Source organism: Tyto alba, unplaced genomic scaffold, assembly GCF_018691265.1.
Source record: "Tyto alba isolate M040663 unplaced genomic scaffold, T.alba_DEE_v4.0 Super-Scaffold_43, whole genome shotgun sequence".
NCBI classification, from domain to species: domain Eukaryota; kingdom Metazoa; phylum Chordata; class Aves; order Strigiformes; family Tytonidae; genus Tyto; species Tyto alba.
Genome location: NW_024881319.1, coordinates 140,704 through 158,608, shown reverse-complemented (window position 1 = coordinate 158,608; position 17,905 = coordinate 140,704). Strand labels below are relative to the sequence as shown.

The 17,905-nt window shown below is 58.4% G+C and overlaps 3 protein-coding genes across 3 annotated transcripts; all 3 read left to right on the top strand.

Moving 5' to 3' along the window:
- The first annotated feature begins 9,383 nt into the window (after positions 1-9,383).
- On the top strand, positions 9,384-10,360 carry LOC122154678 (C-C motif chemokine 13-like). Its single transcript, XM_042805034.1, has 3 exons — positions 9,384-9,489; positions 9,692-9,806; positions 9,966-10,360. Exons 1-3 carry the CDS (start codon positions 9,417-9,419, stop codon positions 10,069-10,071), a joined length of 294 nt encoding a protein of 97 aa, XP_042660968.1. The 5' UTR covers positions 9,384-9,416; the 3' UTR covers positions 10,072-10,360.
- Positions 10,361-11,385: 1,025 nt separating this feature from the next.
- Positions 11,386-12,496, top strand: LOC122154680 (C-C motif chemokine 13-like). The gene is made up of 3 exons (XM_042805036.1): positions 11,386-11,458; positions 11,896-12,013; positions 12,397-12,496. Exons 1-3 carry the CDS (start codon positions 11,386-11,388, stop codon positions 12,494-12,496), a joined length of 291 nt encoding a protein of 96 aa, XP_042660970.1.
- Positions 12,497-13,507: 1,011 nt separating this feature from the next.
- LOC122154673 (PHD finger protein 7-like) lies at positions 13,508-16,729 on the top strand. The gene is made up of 9 exons (XM_042805025.1): positions 13,508-13,707; positions 13,893-13,984; positions 14,094-14,195; positions 14,497-14,636; positions 14,776-14,938; positions 15,063-15,169; positions 15,294-15,319; positions 15,696-16,175; positions 16,346-16,729. The coding sequence occupies exons 1-8, from the start codon at positions 13,569-13,571 to the stop codon at positions 15,860-15,862; spliced, it is 936 nt and encodes a 311-aa protein (XP_042660959.1). The 5' UTR covers positions 13,508-13,568; the 3' UTR covers positions 15,863-16,175; positions 16,346-16,729.
- Positions 16,730-17,905: the final 1,176 nt, after the last annotated feature.

The window sequence follows — 17,905 nt, the reverse complement described above, 5'->3', positions numbered from 1 at the left end:
TCTAAATTTCAATTATTTTTTGGTTGGAAAGTTTAAAAAAAGACCTGGGTCTTATCACACCCATCCACCTCCCCCTAGCGAGGTTGACAACCCTCTGTGGGCAGAGCCCTGCTCAAGCTGCTGGCAAACGGGGGCTGCAGCTCCCTGCCTAAAATAGCGGGGAGGGTGCTGACACTGGCTTCGCAACTTCTCCTGACCTCAGCTCCTTTTTTTCCCTATTGATATGATTTTTTTTTCCTGGCTCATTTCAAACCTGAGCTCCCCAGATGCTCCCTGACATCTGCTAATATCCCTGAAACTGGAGCCCAAAAGGCCTGGGAGGCTTTGAAACCACAAGCGATATTATTTTCAGGCCGTGATGGGATCAGGAGGGGTTTTCCCTACCCTTGGCTCGATGCCTCGCAGCAGCCCCAGGGATCTGGGGCATCATCTGGATGAGTTTTCCACCGGCTTTTATGTATGGGGGCAGCATGGCCCCATCGTGGGCTGTGGCTTGGGGCTGGCAGGAGCCCCTCCAAACCATGACGTATGTGCCTGATGAACCTGGGCTTGCATTTGCAGGCAGGAGAGAAGCTCCTGAAAGAAGGGTTGCTGGTGAAACCCAAATTGCCCCAAATAGCAGGGCTGGCCCATCTCAGAGGGGACGGGCGGCCGGGGCGCTCCGTGCCTTGTCAGCAGGAGACGCAGCTGCCGCAGGGGCAGCGAGGCAGCGGCAGCCGGCACACCTTGCCGTGCCCAGCCCACAGGCCTGCCACCTTCTCTGCTTGCCTTCTCATCCTACTAATTTCAATCACGGAAAACTCCATCTGGGTAAAATAGAAAGCCAGCAATTTTTTTTCTTTTTTTTTTTTTTTTTTTTTTTTTGTGCATATTGAGTGTGCAGTAGATGTAAACTGCGTTATCTGGATGGCTTGCTGGCTTAGCACAGCCTCCATTTTACCGTACTAATGACTTTTTACACTCCAGGTAAAATCAGAACAAGACAAGAAGGTTTTAAAAAGCTCGTTCTGACAAATTCCTCACTGTAATTACTGGAGCAGAAAGAACTCATCAGCAGTACATGCTGTTGCTCCGGGCGCTAAAAGTCTCCAGTGGTGAATGGCCCAGATATGGAAACTGCAGCCGCCGCCACATCGCCGTGCGGCACAGGGCCCGGCAGGTCTCCGTGCCGAGGCGGCAGGCAGAGCCTGTCGCAGCCTCCCCTGCCAATGGGCTCCTCGAAGGACAAAGAGCAATTTTATACATGAATGATCTGGCCTAATCCCCATCCTCCTGAGGCCAGGCACTGCTGCGGGGTCACAGCACTTCTGTGGGGTTCACAGAGGTGTTGGGTCCCACACTTGCTGGGGTCATCATTTTGGTGATTAAAGGCACTGGGCTGGGCTTTGGAAGGCTGGTTTTATTCTCTGGGTAGCCCTCGGGCTCTGCTTCACCAGGGGGGATGGAAGGTGGGGACCCCCTGTGCCCGATCCCAGGCCAACCAGCTCCCACTACTCACCTGGGCTCCAGCTCTGCCCCAGCTCCTGCAGTGGGGAGAAAAGGCATCAAGGGCTTTTGCTTCGAATACATCAAAAACAAGAGGGGAAAATAACCCCCCCTCCCCGGCTGGTGGGAAAGTGTCTGGCAAAGCAGTTTGCTGGCTGCACGCTGCCAGCAGCCGTCAGCAGGAGTGAAATACACCCCCGTTTCGCAGCATCCACGGCTCAGGAGATGCTCGAGGTCAGCCACAAGACCCTGGCTGGGAGTAAAGCCACCAGGATGTCCCTGGCTGCAAGAGGACGTGGCACCACAGCTCACTGGCCGGCTGGCATGGGCTGCAAGGACCAGTGTTGGGATGGACTGAGGGGACGAGGCCGTGTGGGGTGTCCCTGGCACCGTCCCAACCCCAGCCCCCAGCCCCACATTCTCACCTCAGAGGCCTGGTCCAGACCTAATGCCTGGATCCACACACCCTCACAGTTGCACCCATGAAGTGCTCCGCTTGCACAAGCAAGGGTTTGGCTAAGAAGGGGATGGGAAGAGATTTTGAGGTGTTTTGGGGTCTGCAAACGTGCTGCAAATGTGCCTGTCCTGCAGCCCCCAGGTCCTACCTTTTGCCTGGCCTAGCAGGCAAGAAAAATGCATCACATCTTGGCTTTTACTGCCCTCTCCAGTCCCCCTCCAGCTAAGGCAGCTCCAGGAGAGGAAAACAATCTCAAAGTATGAGAGAAGCGAGCCCAAAGCCCAGGGCTCAGCTGTGGTGGGACCCCAAAGATCTCCCCCCAGCTCCAGGGATGGCCAAGGCGAGCCCTCCCCATCCTTGACCCTCTCTCAGCACCCACCCCCGTGCCGGGGACCACAATGGCCCAGGATGAGCCCCCCACAAGAGTAGGAGCCGTGTGGTTGCACTGGAAGCTGGGGGCTGCTGAGATGTCCCCCAACACAGGGGACATGGGGACACGGTCTAGGAGGTGACCGCTGTGGCACACGGAGTGCCCATCCCCTACCCTCCTGCCACCCCCCAGCCATTGCTGTCACCTAAAAGGATTAGTCATTAGGGATTAATACTGGATTAGACACTCAGGCACATATGGCTTAGACACGGAGGGCAAAGCATTAGCACGCAGCCGAGCAGCATGGGCAGGCTGGGGGGCAGCTTGGGGGGCAGCTTGGGGGGCAGGCTGGGGGGCAGACAGACACCTTTCTGCCCCACTGGCTGCAGCCAAGAGGCGGAGGGTTTCCCAGGCACCAGGGCAGGAGGGGGATTTCAAGCCTGGAGGAGGGCGAGCATGGGCCAAAAGCTGGATGGACCCAGGGCAGGGAGAGGAAGTCACCTCCAGCATTCCCCTCCAGGGCCAGCTCCTGCACCCTGGCCCCCCAGAGCACCCTAGGCTGAGCAGCCTGCAGCAGCACTGCACTCCCTGAGAGCTCCCCCAGCTTGGCTCCAAGCATCCTCTGAGAAAGCTCAGATCCTGACCCTCTCCAGAAATACTTTTTTTTTTTCCAATTTTTGTCGGATGGCTGTTTTGGAGATTCAGTGCTGGGGTCATGCATGAGTTAGTCCTTCCCTGTCCCACTGAGCCCTGCAGCAGGGAGTGCCTTGCTTTCCTTTGGGGTCCTTGCACCCCGATCTTGACACTGAGCCCGGCTGCAGGCAGCGCCGTGCCCCCTTGCCACCGCTGTGAGCCCCATGCACCCACAGGGCAGGGCTGGAGCACATGCAGAGGATGGATCCATTTGCTCTTAATCTCTCTCTATCTGCTAATTAAATATTGATGGTAGTTAAATATTCATAGAACATTTTGGCTCAGAGTTTTTATCTGTCTTCAGGCATACGTGAGGTCTTTGATGTGTTATTTTTCTGGTCACCCAAGGTCCCAAAAGCCTCCAGACTTGTCAACACTCTTTTGAGGTTTTTTTTTTTCCCCTTTTCCATGTGTTGCTGGTAGAGGGTTTTGGTTCTTTCATTCCCAGCTTCTTTGCCCTCTGTATTCCCTTTCCTTTTTTTTTTTTTTTTTTTTTTTTTTCCCCAGTATAGAGCATCTCAACTCTCCCTGAGGGATGCCAGCCTCAGGAGAGCTGCTCTATCCCCTGCACACCACGGGGAGGGCGAGGACAGCCAGCGGCTGCAATGACAGTGCCATGGGATGCGGGGATGGGGCTGAACCCGCTCCACCTTCCTCTTCCAGGCTCCTGGATTTCTCCCCAGATGATTCCCGTGGGCTGGGGTTGTCTGAGAGCCTTGTGATACCTCCAGTAGAGAAGGACCTCAGGCCATGGGGCTGGCTGAGACCTTGCTGCTCTTGGTGCATCTCTATCGGCTGGGAGAAGCCCCAGTGGGTCCCTGCCAGTGTGGGGAGCACGTCTGAGCCCCGGGAGCACCGGGCAGCACCCCAGACTGGGCACCCCAAGGCAATGGAGAAGGAGTGCCATGGCCTGGCCAGGCCATGCAGCAGACCCGCACCGGTGGCCGTTCCTTGGCCAGCACTGACATCTTGTGCCAAACGGAGGAAAAGCATCAGCCAAGGTTTGGAGGGATGCAGAAACCCCCTCCATGGCTGCTGTGCCTCAGGCGGGCACCCCAAACCCTGCTCCCACATAGCCCCCAGACCAGCAGAGCCAGGGCAACCATCCAGCGAGGCAAAAGGCTCCCGTGGGCCAGCACCTTGTCTGGCTCATAGTCCAGCCACTGCCATGAGCCCTGAGACAGCCCCGGGGTCCCAGTGCTCATCCCCATCACCAGTGCCACATCCAGTGCTTCTCACTTTTAATTTTCCCGGCAGCAAACTCGGTGGGAAGGCAGGGAGAAAGGTCTTTCCCATGGACAACCCGGGAAATATTTGCAAAAGCATTTTAGGGAAATTTCCAAAAGTGATTCACACCAAGAAGAAAGGACAGTCATGCTGGGGCTGCTGCATGGACACACTGGTCCCTGTTCCCCCAGCCTGGACTGGTGCCAGGGGAAGGATGCACAAGGAAAACACCCCAGGGTGGTCCTGGGGGAAATGAATTCATCTTCTAATGGGTGTATTTTCCTCCCTGGGCAGGTGGTTTCAGAAAATATGTGTGAAAACTAACAGTCACTAACGTTGCAAAAGCAGATTGTAGCTGCTGATAGCTGCAGCCTGGGGAAAAACACCACAGGAACCTGGGGCTGGGTTGTGAGGCAGATTCGGGGTGGTGCAGCAGAGTCCCCCCACGTCCTGGTGATGCTGATCCCCATTGCCCATTGTTACCTCCCCTCATCCTGCCAGCACTGCCAACGTCTTGTGTCTGGAGAAAATCCAGAGAGCCCAGCAAGTCCCTAGTATGAATTTTTTTATTATTTTTGACCCCAGCTCCTAAGTGCAGAGGATTTCATGAGAATCTTACTTGCTCTTTTGGGGTTTCTTTTTCTTTTTCCAACATTAAATGCTGCTTCTTGCCTTTTGGGTTGCTGGGAAATCATGAGACGTGCAACCTGCAGAAATCAGGGTGCAGATAAGGAGGCAGATAGCGCTTTGGGTTTATTTTAGTTTTAAACTCTGGGTTTTCAAAGGCCAAGGCTGGGGAGCCAAGGGGCGGGGAGGGGGGTGGGGGTGGGGGTGGAGATCACTCAACTCGAGCACCCCAGACCTGATCGTAATCTCAAGCAGAGGAGTTTGGTGTGAAATTAGCTTTTCAGCCAGAGCCGGTCCCTGTGCAGAGGCAGCCAGGATGCCGGGGGCCAAAGGATACAGGAAATGAGTCAGGCAGCACATGGTGGGGGATGTTGGGGAAGGGGAAGAGTTCATCCCAGGTCAGCTGAGAGAGGATGAAATGCCCGGGGACGAGCTGCCTGAATGGCACAACATGGGTACCACACAGCCCCTTCCCCAAGGGATGCAGAGAAGGACCATCAACCCGAAGGAAAGCTTTTTGCCTTTGGGATCAGCTCTGCCATGGCCACCTTGAGCCCCCCACCCACTGATTTGGGTTGAAAATCTTTCCCTTTGGGGCTGTTTTCCCTGTTATGGGGCTGGCAGGACATCACACTGCCCTGCACCAGCAGCCATGAAATGGGGTCTGCCCTGGCACAGCCACCAGCCAGGAACAGGGCATGGACTCCAAAATTGAGGGGTCCAAAACCCCAGAGATCTATATCAAAGACACACAATGCCATTTTTTTAGCTGGGTTCCTGGTTCCCACAGCTGGGGAGAATCGCTGCCAGCCTGTGCTCAGGTTGGGCAGGTAAGGGCAAGCCAGGTTGGTCTGAGCCTGCCTTTTTCCAGCACCATTGCTCCCATGTGATTAACATGTCTGAAATCAGGGCTTGGCCGTGACTTTCCTGGTGAAATCTCCCCTGGACAAGGATGGCAGCATCTGTTCCATCTTATCTCTATACGTATGCATCTTCTGACAGCAGGAGATGGGCCCCATGCCTGCAGCTTCAGGGCAGCCAGGTACCAGGAGATGCCTCAGAGGCTGCACAACCTGCTCCCACCCAGGCGAGCAGCTTTGGGGGCGAGATGCAGATCCCTGTTGGGTTTTCCAGCCTTGAAGAAAAAAAAAAAAAACCTCTGCTGCTTTTTGGGGAAGGTGATGGCATCTGGATAGGAGCCAGCCGGGATCCACAGGGGCAGAGGGGTGGCGAGGGGTGGAGGGTATGAGCCACTTCTTCCTGGGGACAGGCGAGGGTGGACCCATTTCAATATAAACCATCTCTGCAAGCATCTGGGGAAGTCCCAGGTGGCCAGGGCCAGGCAAGGACCTTAAAAAAAGAAACAGCACATACGGGTTGTGCATTTAGTGGTTATCTCATCATCAGCCTCAGCAAGGTAATGGAAAAGCTGATCCAACTGAGATAGAGAGTTAAAAGGGAGAAGAATAACTCAAACAAATCCTTTCTAAAAACCAGACCTGACCTGGCAAAGCTGCTTTGATCATGTTCATCACTTTGGCTGCCCCAGCTGCAGCAGCGGCCCTGTCCCGCTGGCACTGCACTTAGATCTTCCTCCCCCAGGGTTATCAATCAGCTGAAATGAGAAGTGCCGCAGCATCAATAAAGCATCTGCAAACATGGCTGGAAAAGCACCTCTCACCCAGGGGCAAGCAGCATTTCCAGGGTGGCTGTGCTGCCGAGCGGGTGTCCTGGTGTGCCCCGCAGGTCTCTGGCAGCCCAGCAATGCAGCGAGCTGCGTGACGAAGGCCGGGGCTGGTTCTCAGCACGGAAGGTGATTAAGCACTGATACACTCCCAGAAGAGGTGGTGGTTTCCCCAGGAGCTGCTTGTGCTTTCTGTTCAGGGATGCGGAGTAGCCCTGGGGAGCAACACCTGCATGGGGCTGGTGGGATTGGGACACCCTTCTGTCCCTCAGCAGTGGGAGATTTGGAGCCCCTGCAAATTTTTTGGAGGGAGCACCAAGAGCTCAGCCCCCAGCAGGATCACAAATGCCTCTGCCAGCCCCCAGATTTGTCACGTTCCCCTGTGTTTCTTGGCAGCAGGAGCAGGATCTGTCCCATATGTTTTGCAGGCACCAAGGCCTCCCACTCCCCACCACAGGGCTCAGCCCTTCTCCCCTCAATAATCCCACCACACCAGGGGCAGCAGGAGGGATGTGGGGATGAAGCAGGATTTTCTGAGATCTCTGATCTGTATCCCCCATACTTCCTGGCAGGATTTCCCCAGCCGTAGGATTTCCTGGTGAGGGAGGATGATAACAGTCAGGGCCGGCAGAGCCCCAGGACCTCATGCCACAGCCCTGGGAGAGGGGGCAGGCAGACATGGAGGCTGGTGGCCCATCACCAGCGGCTCTGCTCCTCACCACACCCTGCAGCCAAGCCTGAAGCCAGAGCTGTGAAAGCTGGCAAGGAGCCCCCCATGAAATGGGGAAAGAAAGGGAGGAAAAGGGTGTTTTTCAGCCCAGATCACATGCGGGAACAGGGGACCCATGGGGCCACCCCAGAGCAGAGACTGGATCTGCTCAACAACAACAGTGGGTCTGCCCATGTCCCGTGCCCTTCTTTGCATCAAACACGGGAGGGCTAATGAGTTGGAGAGGGATGAAGACCAGTTTCACCTGGATTTGTGAAGAGACACAGGAGCACAAGGTTTTTCCTCTGGCTCCTCTGAGCCCCCATGGACATTCTCAGCTCCAGTGCCAGGTCTGTGCAAAACCAGTAAAGCCCCGTCCTGGACAATGTGGGGAGATGGAAGGGGGATATTCCTCCTGGGATACAGGTGAGTCCTGGGGACCCCAGTGTGCTCAGGGGCTGCCAAATCAAGGGGCTTAACCAGGGCTGAAAATCCCCTGTGCTCCAAAATCCCCCATCTGCAGGGCCCACTCACGCCACGGGGCATACATCAGCGCCGGGGCTTGGGACAGAGGGATGCTGCAGGTGCTGGGAATGTCATCCATGGAATTCCCCGACCTGATGTATCCCAGAGTTTTACATAAGAGTCTTTAAAAGGGGCCTTTTCCAGTCCAATAAACACTTTTGTTTTCTTTGTGTTTCTCTCTCATTTTCTTATTGCAGGGAATATTTTCTACCCTTAGGAGACCACATTTACCCCAGCTGAGCCAGGAACAACTCGGTGTGTGGGGGTAAGAAGGGGGATAAGAAGGAAAGGATGGATCCAGGAAGGGAAAGGTGAGCCAGGCAGCTGCACTGGACCAGGACCAGAGGCATCCACTTTCCTCCACTTCTCAGGGTCTCCCCAGGGAGAGATTAAATGGGAGTTGGAGTGATGGGGAGGCTCTCTGATCCACCAGCTGGGCATGGAAACATGACCCCCCACTCTTTGTCCGCACTCACAAGTCCTGGGACATCGCCCAGCCCCGCTTGCGGCACCCTGCTGTTACCCAGCACATGCACATCTAACAGTTGAGGCTGATTTCTGGGAAATGGCTTTGCAGAAGAGCAAATGGAGGGACACATGCGGTCCCACCATGGAGGTGGCCCCCATTCCCATTGCGGCAGGTCCCTGCCTGGACTAGCACCCCATGCCCTCCCCAGCCGAGTTTCCATAATGGGGCTGTACTGCAGCCCCAGGTGGCCAAAACACCAGTGGGGTGCCATCAGCGTTCCCAGCCCTGCCGTGGGCACAGCTGGACTGGTAGGGATATGTGACTGCATCTCTCCGCTGCTTCCCACCATCCGCCAGCTGCCAGCAGCTGGGATGCACTGGAGCCGGGAGGAGAGGGGGCTCTTTGGACAGCTGTGGCCAGGCAAAATCCACTCGGGAAGCCCCAGACTGGCCTCAGCCTTTTCCCAGCTCAGCACAGCCAAGAACATGAGCTGCTGCTTTGGCTCCGGGGGAGGGAAGCGGAGCCACCTGCCCAGCCTCTCCCAGCCCCAATGGGCCCCAAACATCCCCAAACCAACACAGAGTCTTGTACGTGCCTGGTACAAAAAAACAGAAGCTGTTTCTCTATGTTTTCTTGGTGGGGGCTGGAATGTAAAGCAATAGGATGCAAAACTTCGCAGTGCAGGAGGATGACATGGACTGTCGGGAGTCTGTGTGGCTCCTGGGGACCCTGCAGGGTGTTGAGCCTGGTCCTACTCCCATCCAAGGGAGATCCCCAGATGGTCCTGCCTGCCCTGGGACTCCTGCCACAGGGTATGCAGTCTGCCCAGGGAACAGAGATGCAGAGACAAACTTTGGAAGCAACCCAGCCGCCAGTCCTAACGCAGGAGGCAGGAGCTCAGGAAATTTCCCAAGCCCATTGGGGGCTGAATGCACGACCCAGGAGCAGGCTTCTCTTTTCATGGGGCTGTGCTGGAAGGGGATAAGTATTGCTCAACCTCTGTGCTTTGGGACATGGCAGGGGATCAGGTCCACCCCCCTGCCCACGTAATCACTGGCCCTGGGGGAAGCCAGCCCCGCTGCTCCCCCCATAAAAGCAGCCCAGCAGCCCCGACCCCGACAGACAGCAGCTCTGCCCTGACACCACGGAGCAGCCCTCCCGCAGTCCGGCATGGCAAAGGCAGCTGGGGTGGTCTGCGCCCTCCTTCTCCTCGCTGCGCTGTGCTGCCAGAGCCTGGCACAGAGTAAGCACTGCTGCCCACTCTGTCCCCACGGACTGGGGGTCAGGGACATCCCCTGGGGGGGACATCCCCCCTGGGGATGGGTTTTCCTCATGCATGGAGTGCAGGGGAGCTCCCCCCAAAAGGGATGCCATGCCCACAGCAGGAGGGCTAAGATGGGAGGTGGGAGTCTCCAGGCTAAACTGAGCTTTCCCTGTCCCCCCAGGAGCCCTGGCCATGCCAGACAAGTGCTGCTTCAACTTCCAGTCGAGAAGGATCAAGAGAGACAACGTCGTCGCCTGCTACTCCACCAGCCCCGAGTGCCCGCACCAGGCTGTGATGTGAGTACCCTAAACCCAACCCTGGGGTAAAGCCCCTCTACACCCTGCCAGACCCCTGTGTCTTGCTTTGATGGGTCCAATCCTGATCCTCTGTGTCTCCAAGCCCCTTGGAATCTCCCATACCACCACACTGCTAACCCTGTCTTTTCTCTGCCCCAGCTTCAGGGTGAGGAGCGGGAGGGAGATCTGTGCCCAGGCAACCAGGGCCTGGGTGAAGAGGTACCAGCAGAGCTTCCAAGTCAACTCCTTCTCCATCCCCAGCTAGAGGGGTGGACGGAGGCAGCACGGGGAGTCACCTCCACGGGTGGGGGGACATACCGCAAAGGTCATCCCTTTGCAGAGGCGGCAGCAGGGACACCACATTTGGATATAGCAGCTTGTCGGGGATATCCTCCCCATCATCCTGTGATGACCCTCACCACTTCCCCAAAGGCAAAGGGCCTTTGTCATCCTTGGCATCCCACCAGGATGGGGTGTGCCAACCCCACAGGGTGCTGGGGTCCAGACCTGCTGCTGCCCCCCATCCTCTCAGCCCTGCTTTGCATGCAGGCAGCTGCCTGTACCCTTCACTGGCTGCGCTTGCCAGCCTGGCAGTAGCAGAGGGATTAAGGGGTAGTACTCCTACGGTTATTTTTTGTACAACACACTGAATAGAATTAAACGTGATTTCATGCATGCAAGCATCTGGCTGTGCAAGTGTCTTGGGAGCGGGCAGATCATGTTGTCGTCTTTTCTACCCAGGTGTTAAACCAAATCTGAAAGTGCTGGGGTCAGTAAGGAGCTGGGAAGAGCCGAAGCCCCAACAATGTCTCTGTGAGGGGGTCCAAGGGGTGCATGGGGCAAACCGTATCTGTGTGGGCTTTGGGGAAGCCACCAATGAGAGGGGCAAGAGGCAGGCACAGCTCATGAGGAGCGGCTTCCCATGCTCTACTTGTCGGCCATCCTAATGAGTGGAGACCCCTGGCCCAAACTTGATCAGAGCTGCCACTTGGGTCTGCCTGGTCGAACCTCACAGCCAGCCCATGCTCCTGGGGTGCCTCAAAGAGATGTGATGGGCACTGGCACTGTGACAGGCACGGTGACAGGCTCAGCCACTGATGGGTCTCAGGGTGGGCTGAGGCAAGCCCGGCCACCACCGAGCCACTCATCCTGGTGAAAAATTGCGAGAGGCATCACAGTCAAACTGATGACAAGTGGGGTTTTTTTTAAATAAACTCACCCAGGGCTTTGGCAAGCATCATCCTGTGTGGTTTGCTGGTGACAGCAACTAAACCTAAAATAGACTGCCTGCCCCGGTGCATCACTAGCGGCGCAGAGCTGCTGGCTGCTCACCACACTTTCCAGCAGCCCTCGACCACTGCCGGAGCCGAGTGGCTCAGAGAAGGAATTTCCATTCACTGGTTGCCCTTTATCAATATCTGTGGGCAGTTTCTTCCTGGGGAGAGTCCAGGGCAGTCATGAAACGCCTGGCTGGAGGATATATCATGCTGAGGTGCAGCCAAGAGATGCAGGTAGCTCTTGGTGGCCTTCAGTCAAGAAGACCTGCCAGCTGCTGGCACCGACGGAGCCCCGCTTGGACATGAAGGTGTTCTCCCTGACACTGCTCACCCTGCTGCTGGCGGCTCTCTGGACTAGAAGCCAGGGAATGTCCTGTAAGTCCCAAAGCTGAGGCTAAGAGCTACCCCAGCACTGTCCTCAGCTCCTGTACTGACAGGGTTTGGGGGGCGTTGAGGAAGGGGATGAAAGCATCAATTCCTGCTTCTGCTGTGGGTTTGAGGGGTTGAGGAGCACCACCAGCCGCCTGAGCACGGGGCTGTCCTGGTCTTGCTCAAAATGAGCAGAAATAGGCTTGGGGATGGCTTCAGCTCCATCACTCTAGCTGGAGAGCTCAGTGATAACTCCACATGGGCAGGAAAACGGGGGGCTCCTCCCCTGCGGCAAAGCAGCACGACCGGGGACATGAGAGGGGACCCCTGGTAGCAGAAGGGAGCAGGAAAGTCCCCAAGGGACCCACCACTCCCCTCAGGGCAGCGCCCATACTCCTCACGCCAGGCGTGGGAGAGCACCAACCCCTCTTGCCTCCTCTCAGTCCGCAGCCACTACGGCACATGCTGCTACAAGGAGATGTTTATCCAGAAGAAAATCCCAGCCTTCCTCATCAAGAGCTTCCAGGAGACGCCTTCCCACTGCTCCCACAAGGCTGTGCGGTGAGTACGCCCGGCCCCCGCCCAGCCTTCCTCCCCTGCACCCTGCTCCTCACCCTTGCTCGCCCACCTTCCCTACGGGTTGTTCTGCCTCGGGGGATTTCCCCCAAACAAGCCACCCCCAAAGGGTGCCATGCGTGGTGGGTGCCCTGCGCTGGCTCTTCACGTGCACCTCCCTCCTCACTGCTTTACTCCAAATAGCTTCAAAAAATCCCCTGTTTCAGCTGAGAGACAGAAAGGTGGGAAGGAAGCAAAGGTGTCAGAGATTGCTAAAAGTCAGCACTTTGGGGGGATGTGGGGGGAAGGATGCTGCAGGCATCCCCTGAACCTCGGGGCACGGCCGCATCCCACATCCCCCCAGCTAACATAGCCCCTCTTTCCGCCAGCGTGGAGATGCTGAAGGGGAAGAAGTTCTGCGTGGACCCGCAGAAGGAATGGTTCCAGCAGTACCGGCAGCAGCAGGAGTCAACCAGCACCTCCACATGAAGCCGCCTTCACCATAAGCTCTGCTTATTTGCGTCCCATAATTACATGTACAGTCTCATCTTGTTATGTGATGGAGCTGGCTCCATCCCCTCCCCTGTTGTCACCCTCTCCACACTACCGCAGAACCCTCGATGGGTTTAATAAAATATCCTGTTCTGACCTGCAGCTGGAGTGAGAGGAAGTAAATCCTGTGGGAGAAAAGCAGGGTCACGTCAGGGCTTGGTGTCCCCACAGGGGCCCAGGATAACCAGGAGCTCCTGAGACGGCAGGGAAACCCGAAGGGCCAGGCTGATGCCCCCAGCTCAGCTCCCCCCCATGAAGCAGCCCTGTCCTGGTTGTGGGGTTTAAGGATGCCCTGAGCAGCTGCCCGCCCACTGGGATACGGATTGAGGCAGGCAGAAAGGCAGGCGCAGGCTGGCAACAGGAGAAAGGGTTGGCTTTGGAGGGTTTGGGGAGGGTATGGGGGGGTTGCTATGGTTTTTTCCCCAGATGGATCCAGGGGCTAAAGAGGGGCGGCTGCAGGAGGAGAGATGCTTGGAGGTTTAGCGCTGTCCAGGCCCGGCCAGACCCTGCAGATGAGCACCCATGGGGGTGAGCCTGCTCGCACTGGGGAGCTCCAGGTCCCCAGGAATCACCCTGTCTCACGGGGAAAACCCTCCCGCAGTCCCTAAAGCCCACCCACCCACCGCAGCAGCAATGGGGATGGCAATCGCCTTAAGGAAATTGGACCATACCAGGCCTGTCACTTGAGTCAATCCCTTCCTTAAAGAGAAGAAGAAATTGAAAACACAAATGCTTTGGGGCATGTTTCCAGTGAGCACGGGGAGGCCGGAGCAGCAGCATCCACGGCAACATCTGTGACCCGGCTGCGCACGTGCTGGATGGACCGTGTTTGTGACCGGGCACGCACGCGGTGCCGTGTCACAAACACCCTGGCCTGTATAGATACCCCCACGCCACTGCCCCCGGCTCCGTGGTGTGTTTGCCACGGGCACTGGAGGACAAGGACGGTCTCCGACCAGAGCGAGGTCCCCAGGCCCAGCCAGCTGCTTCGTGGCAGCCACTTGCGGCCATGGAGCTGAGGTCGCGGCGCCGCAGGATGTCAGAATGCCCAACAGAGCAGTGTCCCCCAGCGCTGCCGGAGGAGCAGGCAAGATCCTCCTGTGCTCCTCCCAAGCGCAAAAGGAGATGTCCCGTCTCCAAGGAGAGAGGTGAGTGCAGAGCTTCCCCCCGGGCACCGGCCAGAGGGGATTTTGGCCGGTGCCCGGCTGTGCTGCCACAGGCCCCCGCAGCGTCCCAGGGTGCTCCGGCCTCTCCCCCATCCCCGCTCCCAGCATTACCCCCACCGGCTCCGCGGCGTGCTGCTGGGGGTGACGGTGCCTCTGTCCCCCGGCAGTGTGCGGGCTGTGCCGGCAGGACAACTGTGATGCCGACATGGTTGGCCAGCTGTGCCAAAAGGGTGGGCTCTGCGTCCACGAGAACTGCCTGGTGAGTCCCTGGGGCTCGACACCCCCCCAGTCCCCGACACCCTCCGGTCCCCAGCCCCGCACCGCCGGCAGCCCCTGGCACTCACCCTCTTTTCAAAACCCCCTTGCAGTACCACGCCAGCGGGCTGATGCAGAGAGGGGCCAACGAAGAGGGTTTCTACGGCTTCCTCTTCCCCGATATCCGCCAGGAGCTGAAGCGGGTGGCACAGAAAGTGAGGCCTTGTCCCCATGTGTCCCCACCGTGTCCCCACGCCCCGTGCCTGGCACTGCACACGCCAGCAGCCACCCACCCAGCCCCCAGCGCTGCTCTGGCAGCCGGCTGCAAGCAACCCCCAAGTCAGATCCCCCATGACGCAAAAAGGCCCGTTCCTGCGGCAGGGGGGGATCTGGAGGGTACGGGGGGCATCCTTATCTATCGGGGCCCGGTGTCACCAGCCGGGCGGCCCCACAGAACGCGGCGGGGCTCCCTGGGGCCTGTGGCGCTGACACCGTTGTCCTTCCTGCCGTCCCCAGAGGTGCCACATCTGCCAGCTGCCGGGCGCCTCGGTCACCTGCCGGGCCCGGCGCTGCCGGGGCCGGCGCTGCCGCCGCATCTTCCACTTCCCCTGCGGCAGCAAGCGGGGCTGCGTCTCCCAGTTCTTCGGGGAGTTCAGGTGAGTATGGCTGCCCCGCGGGGTCGGGGCCGGGGCTGGTGCCGGGGCCGGGGCCGGGGTTGGGGCCGGGGCCGGGGTCGGTGCCGGGGTCGGTGCCGGGGCCCGGGCCCGGGGCCAAGCTGTCCCCTCCGTCCTGCAGGTCTTTTTGCTGGAAGCACCGGCCGGTGCAGCGGGTGCGGGCGGTGCAGCAGGACCAGACCCTCTGCCTCATCTGCCAGGAGGGGGTGGCGGAGCGGCCCTGCTACGACACCCTGGTGTGTCCCGCCTGCGCCAGCGCCTGGTTCCACCGCGGCTGCATCCAGGTAGGTGGCATCGCCCCCGGCCCCTGGAGCGGTCCCCCCTGCTGTCACCCTGTTGTCGCATCGCCCAGCTCCAGGGCGGTGAACCGGACCCCCGGCGCTGATGCTGATGCCATCTCTGCCCCAGGGACAGGCACTGCGCTCCGGCTTTCACTACTTTTGCTGCCCGCTGTGCCGCAACAGGGAGCAATTCCTGGAAGAGATGTTTCGCCTGGGCATCCGGATCCCTGACAGGTCAGTGCCCTCCCTCCCGCTGCCGCCTCCCCCTCCGCGATGCTCCAGCTGAGCCCTCCTGCCTGCGCGGGTGCCGCCGGGTGTCCCCCACGGCCCCAGGGTGAGCGCTCCCCCGCTCCCGCAGGGATGCTGCCTGGGAGGAGGAGGATGGGGCATTTGCAGGCCATTACTTGCGGCACAGCTCCTGCGATGCCAACCAGTGCCTGTGCCCAGAGGGACGCGAGCATGTGGAGGTGAATGGGTGAGTGCCGGTGGCTGCGGTCCCCGCAGCCCCAGCGAGGAGATGGCGATGCCTTCGTCTCCTCCTCTGGGCAGGGATGGAGCCTCCCTGGGATATGGGCACGGCACGGCAGGGTGAGTGCCAGCAGCTCAGCCCCGGCTGCCGGCGGGAGCAGGGTGGACGTGGGCTCAGCACAGCGCCGGGGCTGGCACCCCACACACAGCTCGGGGGCCTTTGGTGACAGTGGGTCCTGTTGCTCCCCCAGGCCCTGGAGACTTCTACTCTGCACATCCTGTGCCTCACAAGGGACCCACCAGCTCTGCTCTGCCCTGGGGGAAGATGATGCCGTCTCCTGGGACTGCAGCGACTGCAGAGGCATGGACGCTGGAGAGGGGTGCAGCGGGGCGACAGAGTCCCCAGTGTCACCTGCCACCACAGCCACGCAGGACGTGGGGACATGGACAGGGCTGTGATCCGGGGAGAGAAGGAGGGAGGAAGAGTGAGGTGGGCTTGCACAAGGTGCTCATCATCTCCCTCCCTTGACACCGGACCAGACTCCAGCCCCTCCAGTGCAGGGAACCTTGCGCAGCACCCAGCATCCCGACACTTCACCTGAGGCTGACTAGTCCAGGGCCCTCAAAAAAGACTTCCCAACACTCAACAGATGCCATCGGTGCATACGTACGGTCAGTCAGCCCTGCCCACAGCCACCAGGGTCCCTGTCCTGCGGGCTCTCATCGCATCCATCTACACCACCAGCAGCAGCTGCACCCAGCCAGGGGTGATGTAAGTACCCACTGCTGCTGGGGGCGCGGGCTGCAACGGCAAGGGCTATGTCCCAAGGGTGGCTGGGAGGGGGACGGGGACACAGATACCCAAGGGTGCTGCAGGCAGGACCCAGCATAGGCACCCTGCTGCCCTGGCCGAGCGCACGAACATGGGTTTTCTCCTGGCAGCCTGGTCACCAAGAAGAGAAGGAGCTGTGCGCAGACCCCCAGGTGCCCTGGGTGAAGGCACATCTCAAGCACTTCCAGCCTCAGAATAACTGACCGTTCCCCGTGGCCAACCACGATGGCCCCGCTGCTTCCCCTGGCGAGCCTGGCGCCCAGCCCCGGGCACACAAGACAGGACTTCAGCTGCAACCTTCTTCAGCAGGAAAATGTATTCTATTTAACTTATTTAAGTTAAATTAAATATTTTTTACTAAGAAAAAGGAAAGTACAAAAATAATTTAAACTATATCAAAATAATTTAAACTAAACTAATTTAAACTATATAAATGTGTCTGTAAATGGAGTGTCAGAAGTCTTGATGCCTAAATAAACTGTTTGTGCTATCAACTCCTTTGGGTGTCTCTGCAGTCCCGGCTGGAGCCCTGACGCAGGAGAAGGGTCCCCCGGGGACCCAGTTGCCCTCCCCATGCCCTGGGTTCCCCGCTCCTCCCCTCCCTGGCCAGGGCGGCCTGGGCCCCACAGCAGCTCCCACGGTGCTTCCCCCTCCCCAGCCCGTGTTAACCTCCACTGCCGCCCAGCACGGCCCCACGCTGTCGGGGGACACAAAATGGAAGTGCGTGCTAGGCCTTGGAGCAGGCCTCAGCCTGAACACAAGTACTCGGAGGCCTCGGCCAAGTCGACCCTGCGAAAGTAGAGTCAATGTTTCTTCCTGGTAGTTAGAAGAGTGCTGTGCCTTGGTTTTAACATGGGCTTCGTTACGAGAAAAATGCTCACAAGCTTCGGCTGCTGCTGGGAGAGAAGGAAGCAAGAAGACTGCCAGTCGTACTGCCAGATTAGCGCGGAACACCTGCTGGTGTTCAGCTGGTAGGAAAGTGCTGTAACTTGGTGGGAAAGTACCGTAACGCACGAAAGGTATACAAGCAGCCAGCGTGCTGAAGTCGAGCGTCTCAGCATCACCCGTGATTTGAGTCCGTGCCTCAGTACGCCACAGCACGCCGTGACACCAGCGTCTCCCCTGGGGCTGCCAGAGCCGGCTCCTCTTGGGGTAACGGGCCGGCGGCACCCGCAGTGCCAACACGAGGGTCGGGGCCACCGCGGAGGCTCAGCCCTGCGGTGCTCAGGCACATCAGCAAACCCACACGCCCAGTTCCAACTTTGCTTAGTGAGGAGATGCAGGTTTGTGGGACAGGGGCTGGGGCGGCAGGTGGGTGTCGGGGTGTCAATACCATAGGACATCACGCTCAGTATATAAACTGGATGAGCTGGCCGGGGGAGGAAGGATCTGGGTGGTGGGCAATTGTATTGTGCCTCACTCACCGTACCTATTCTTTTCTTAGCATTCCTAATATTGTTTCTTCTCTCCTTGTGTTGTCCCATTCATCTGTTCCTGTCTCAACCCATGGGGTTTTACCTTTTTCTTCCCATTCTCCTTCCCATCCCACCGGGAGCAGAGCAGGGGGAGCAGTGACAGCTTGTTACCTTCTGGGCCATAAACATCTATGCCCTCACTGGGCAGTTCACAGAAGGAAAAAGCAGTCCCCTTGAGCTGAAATTGGAAGAGAC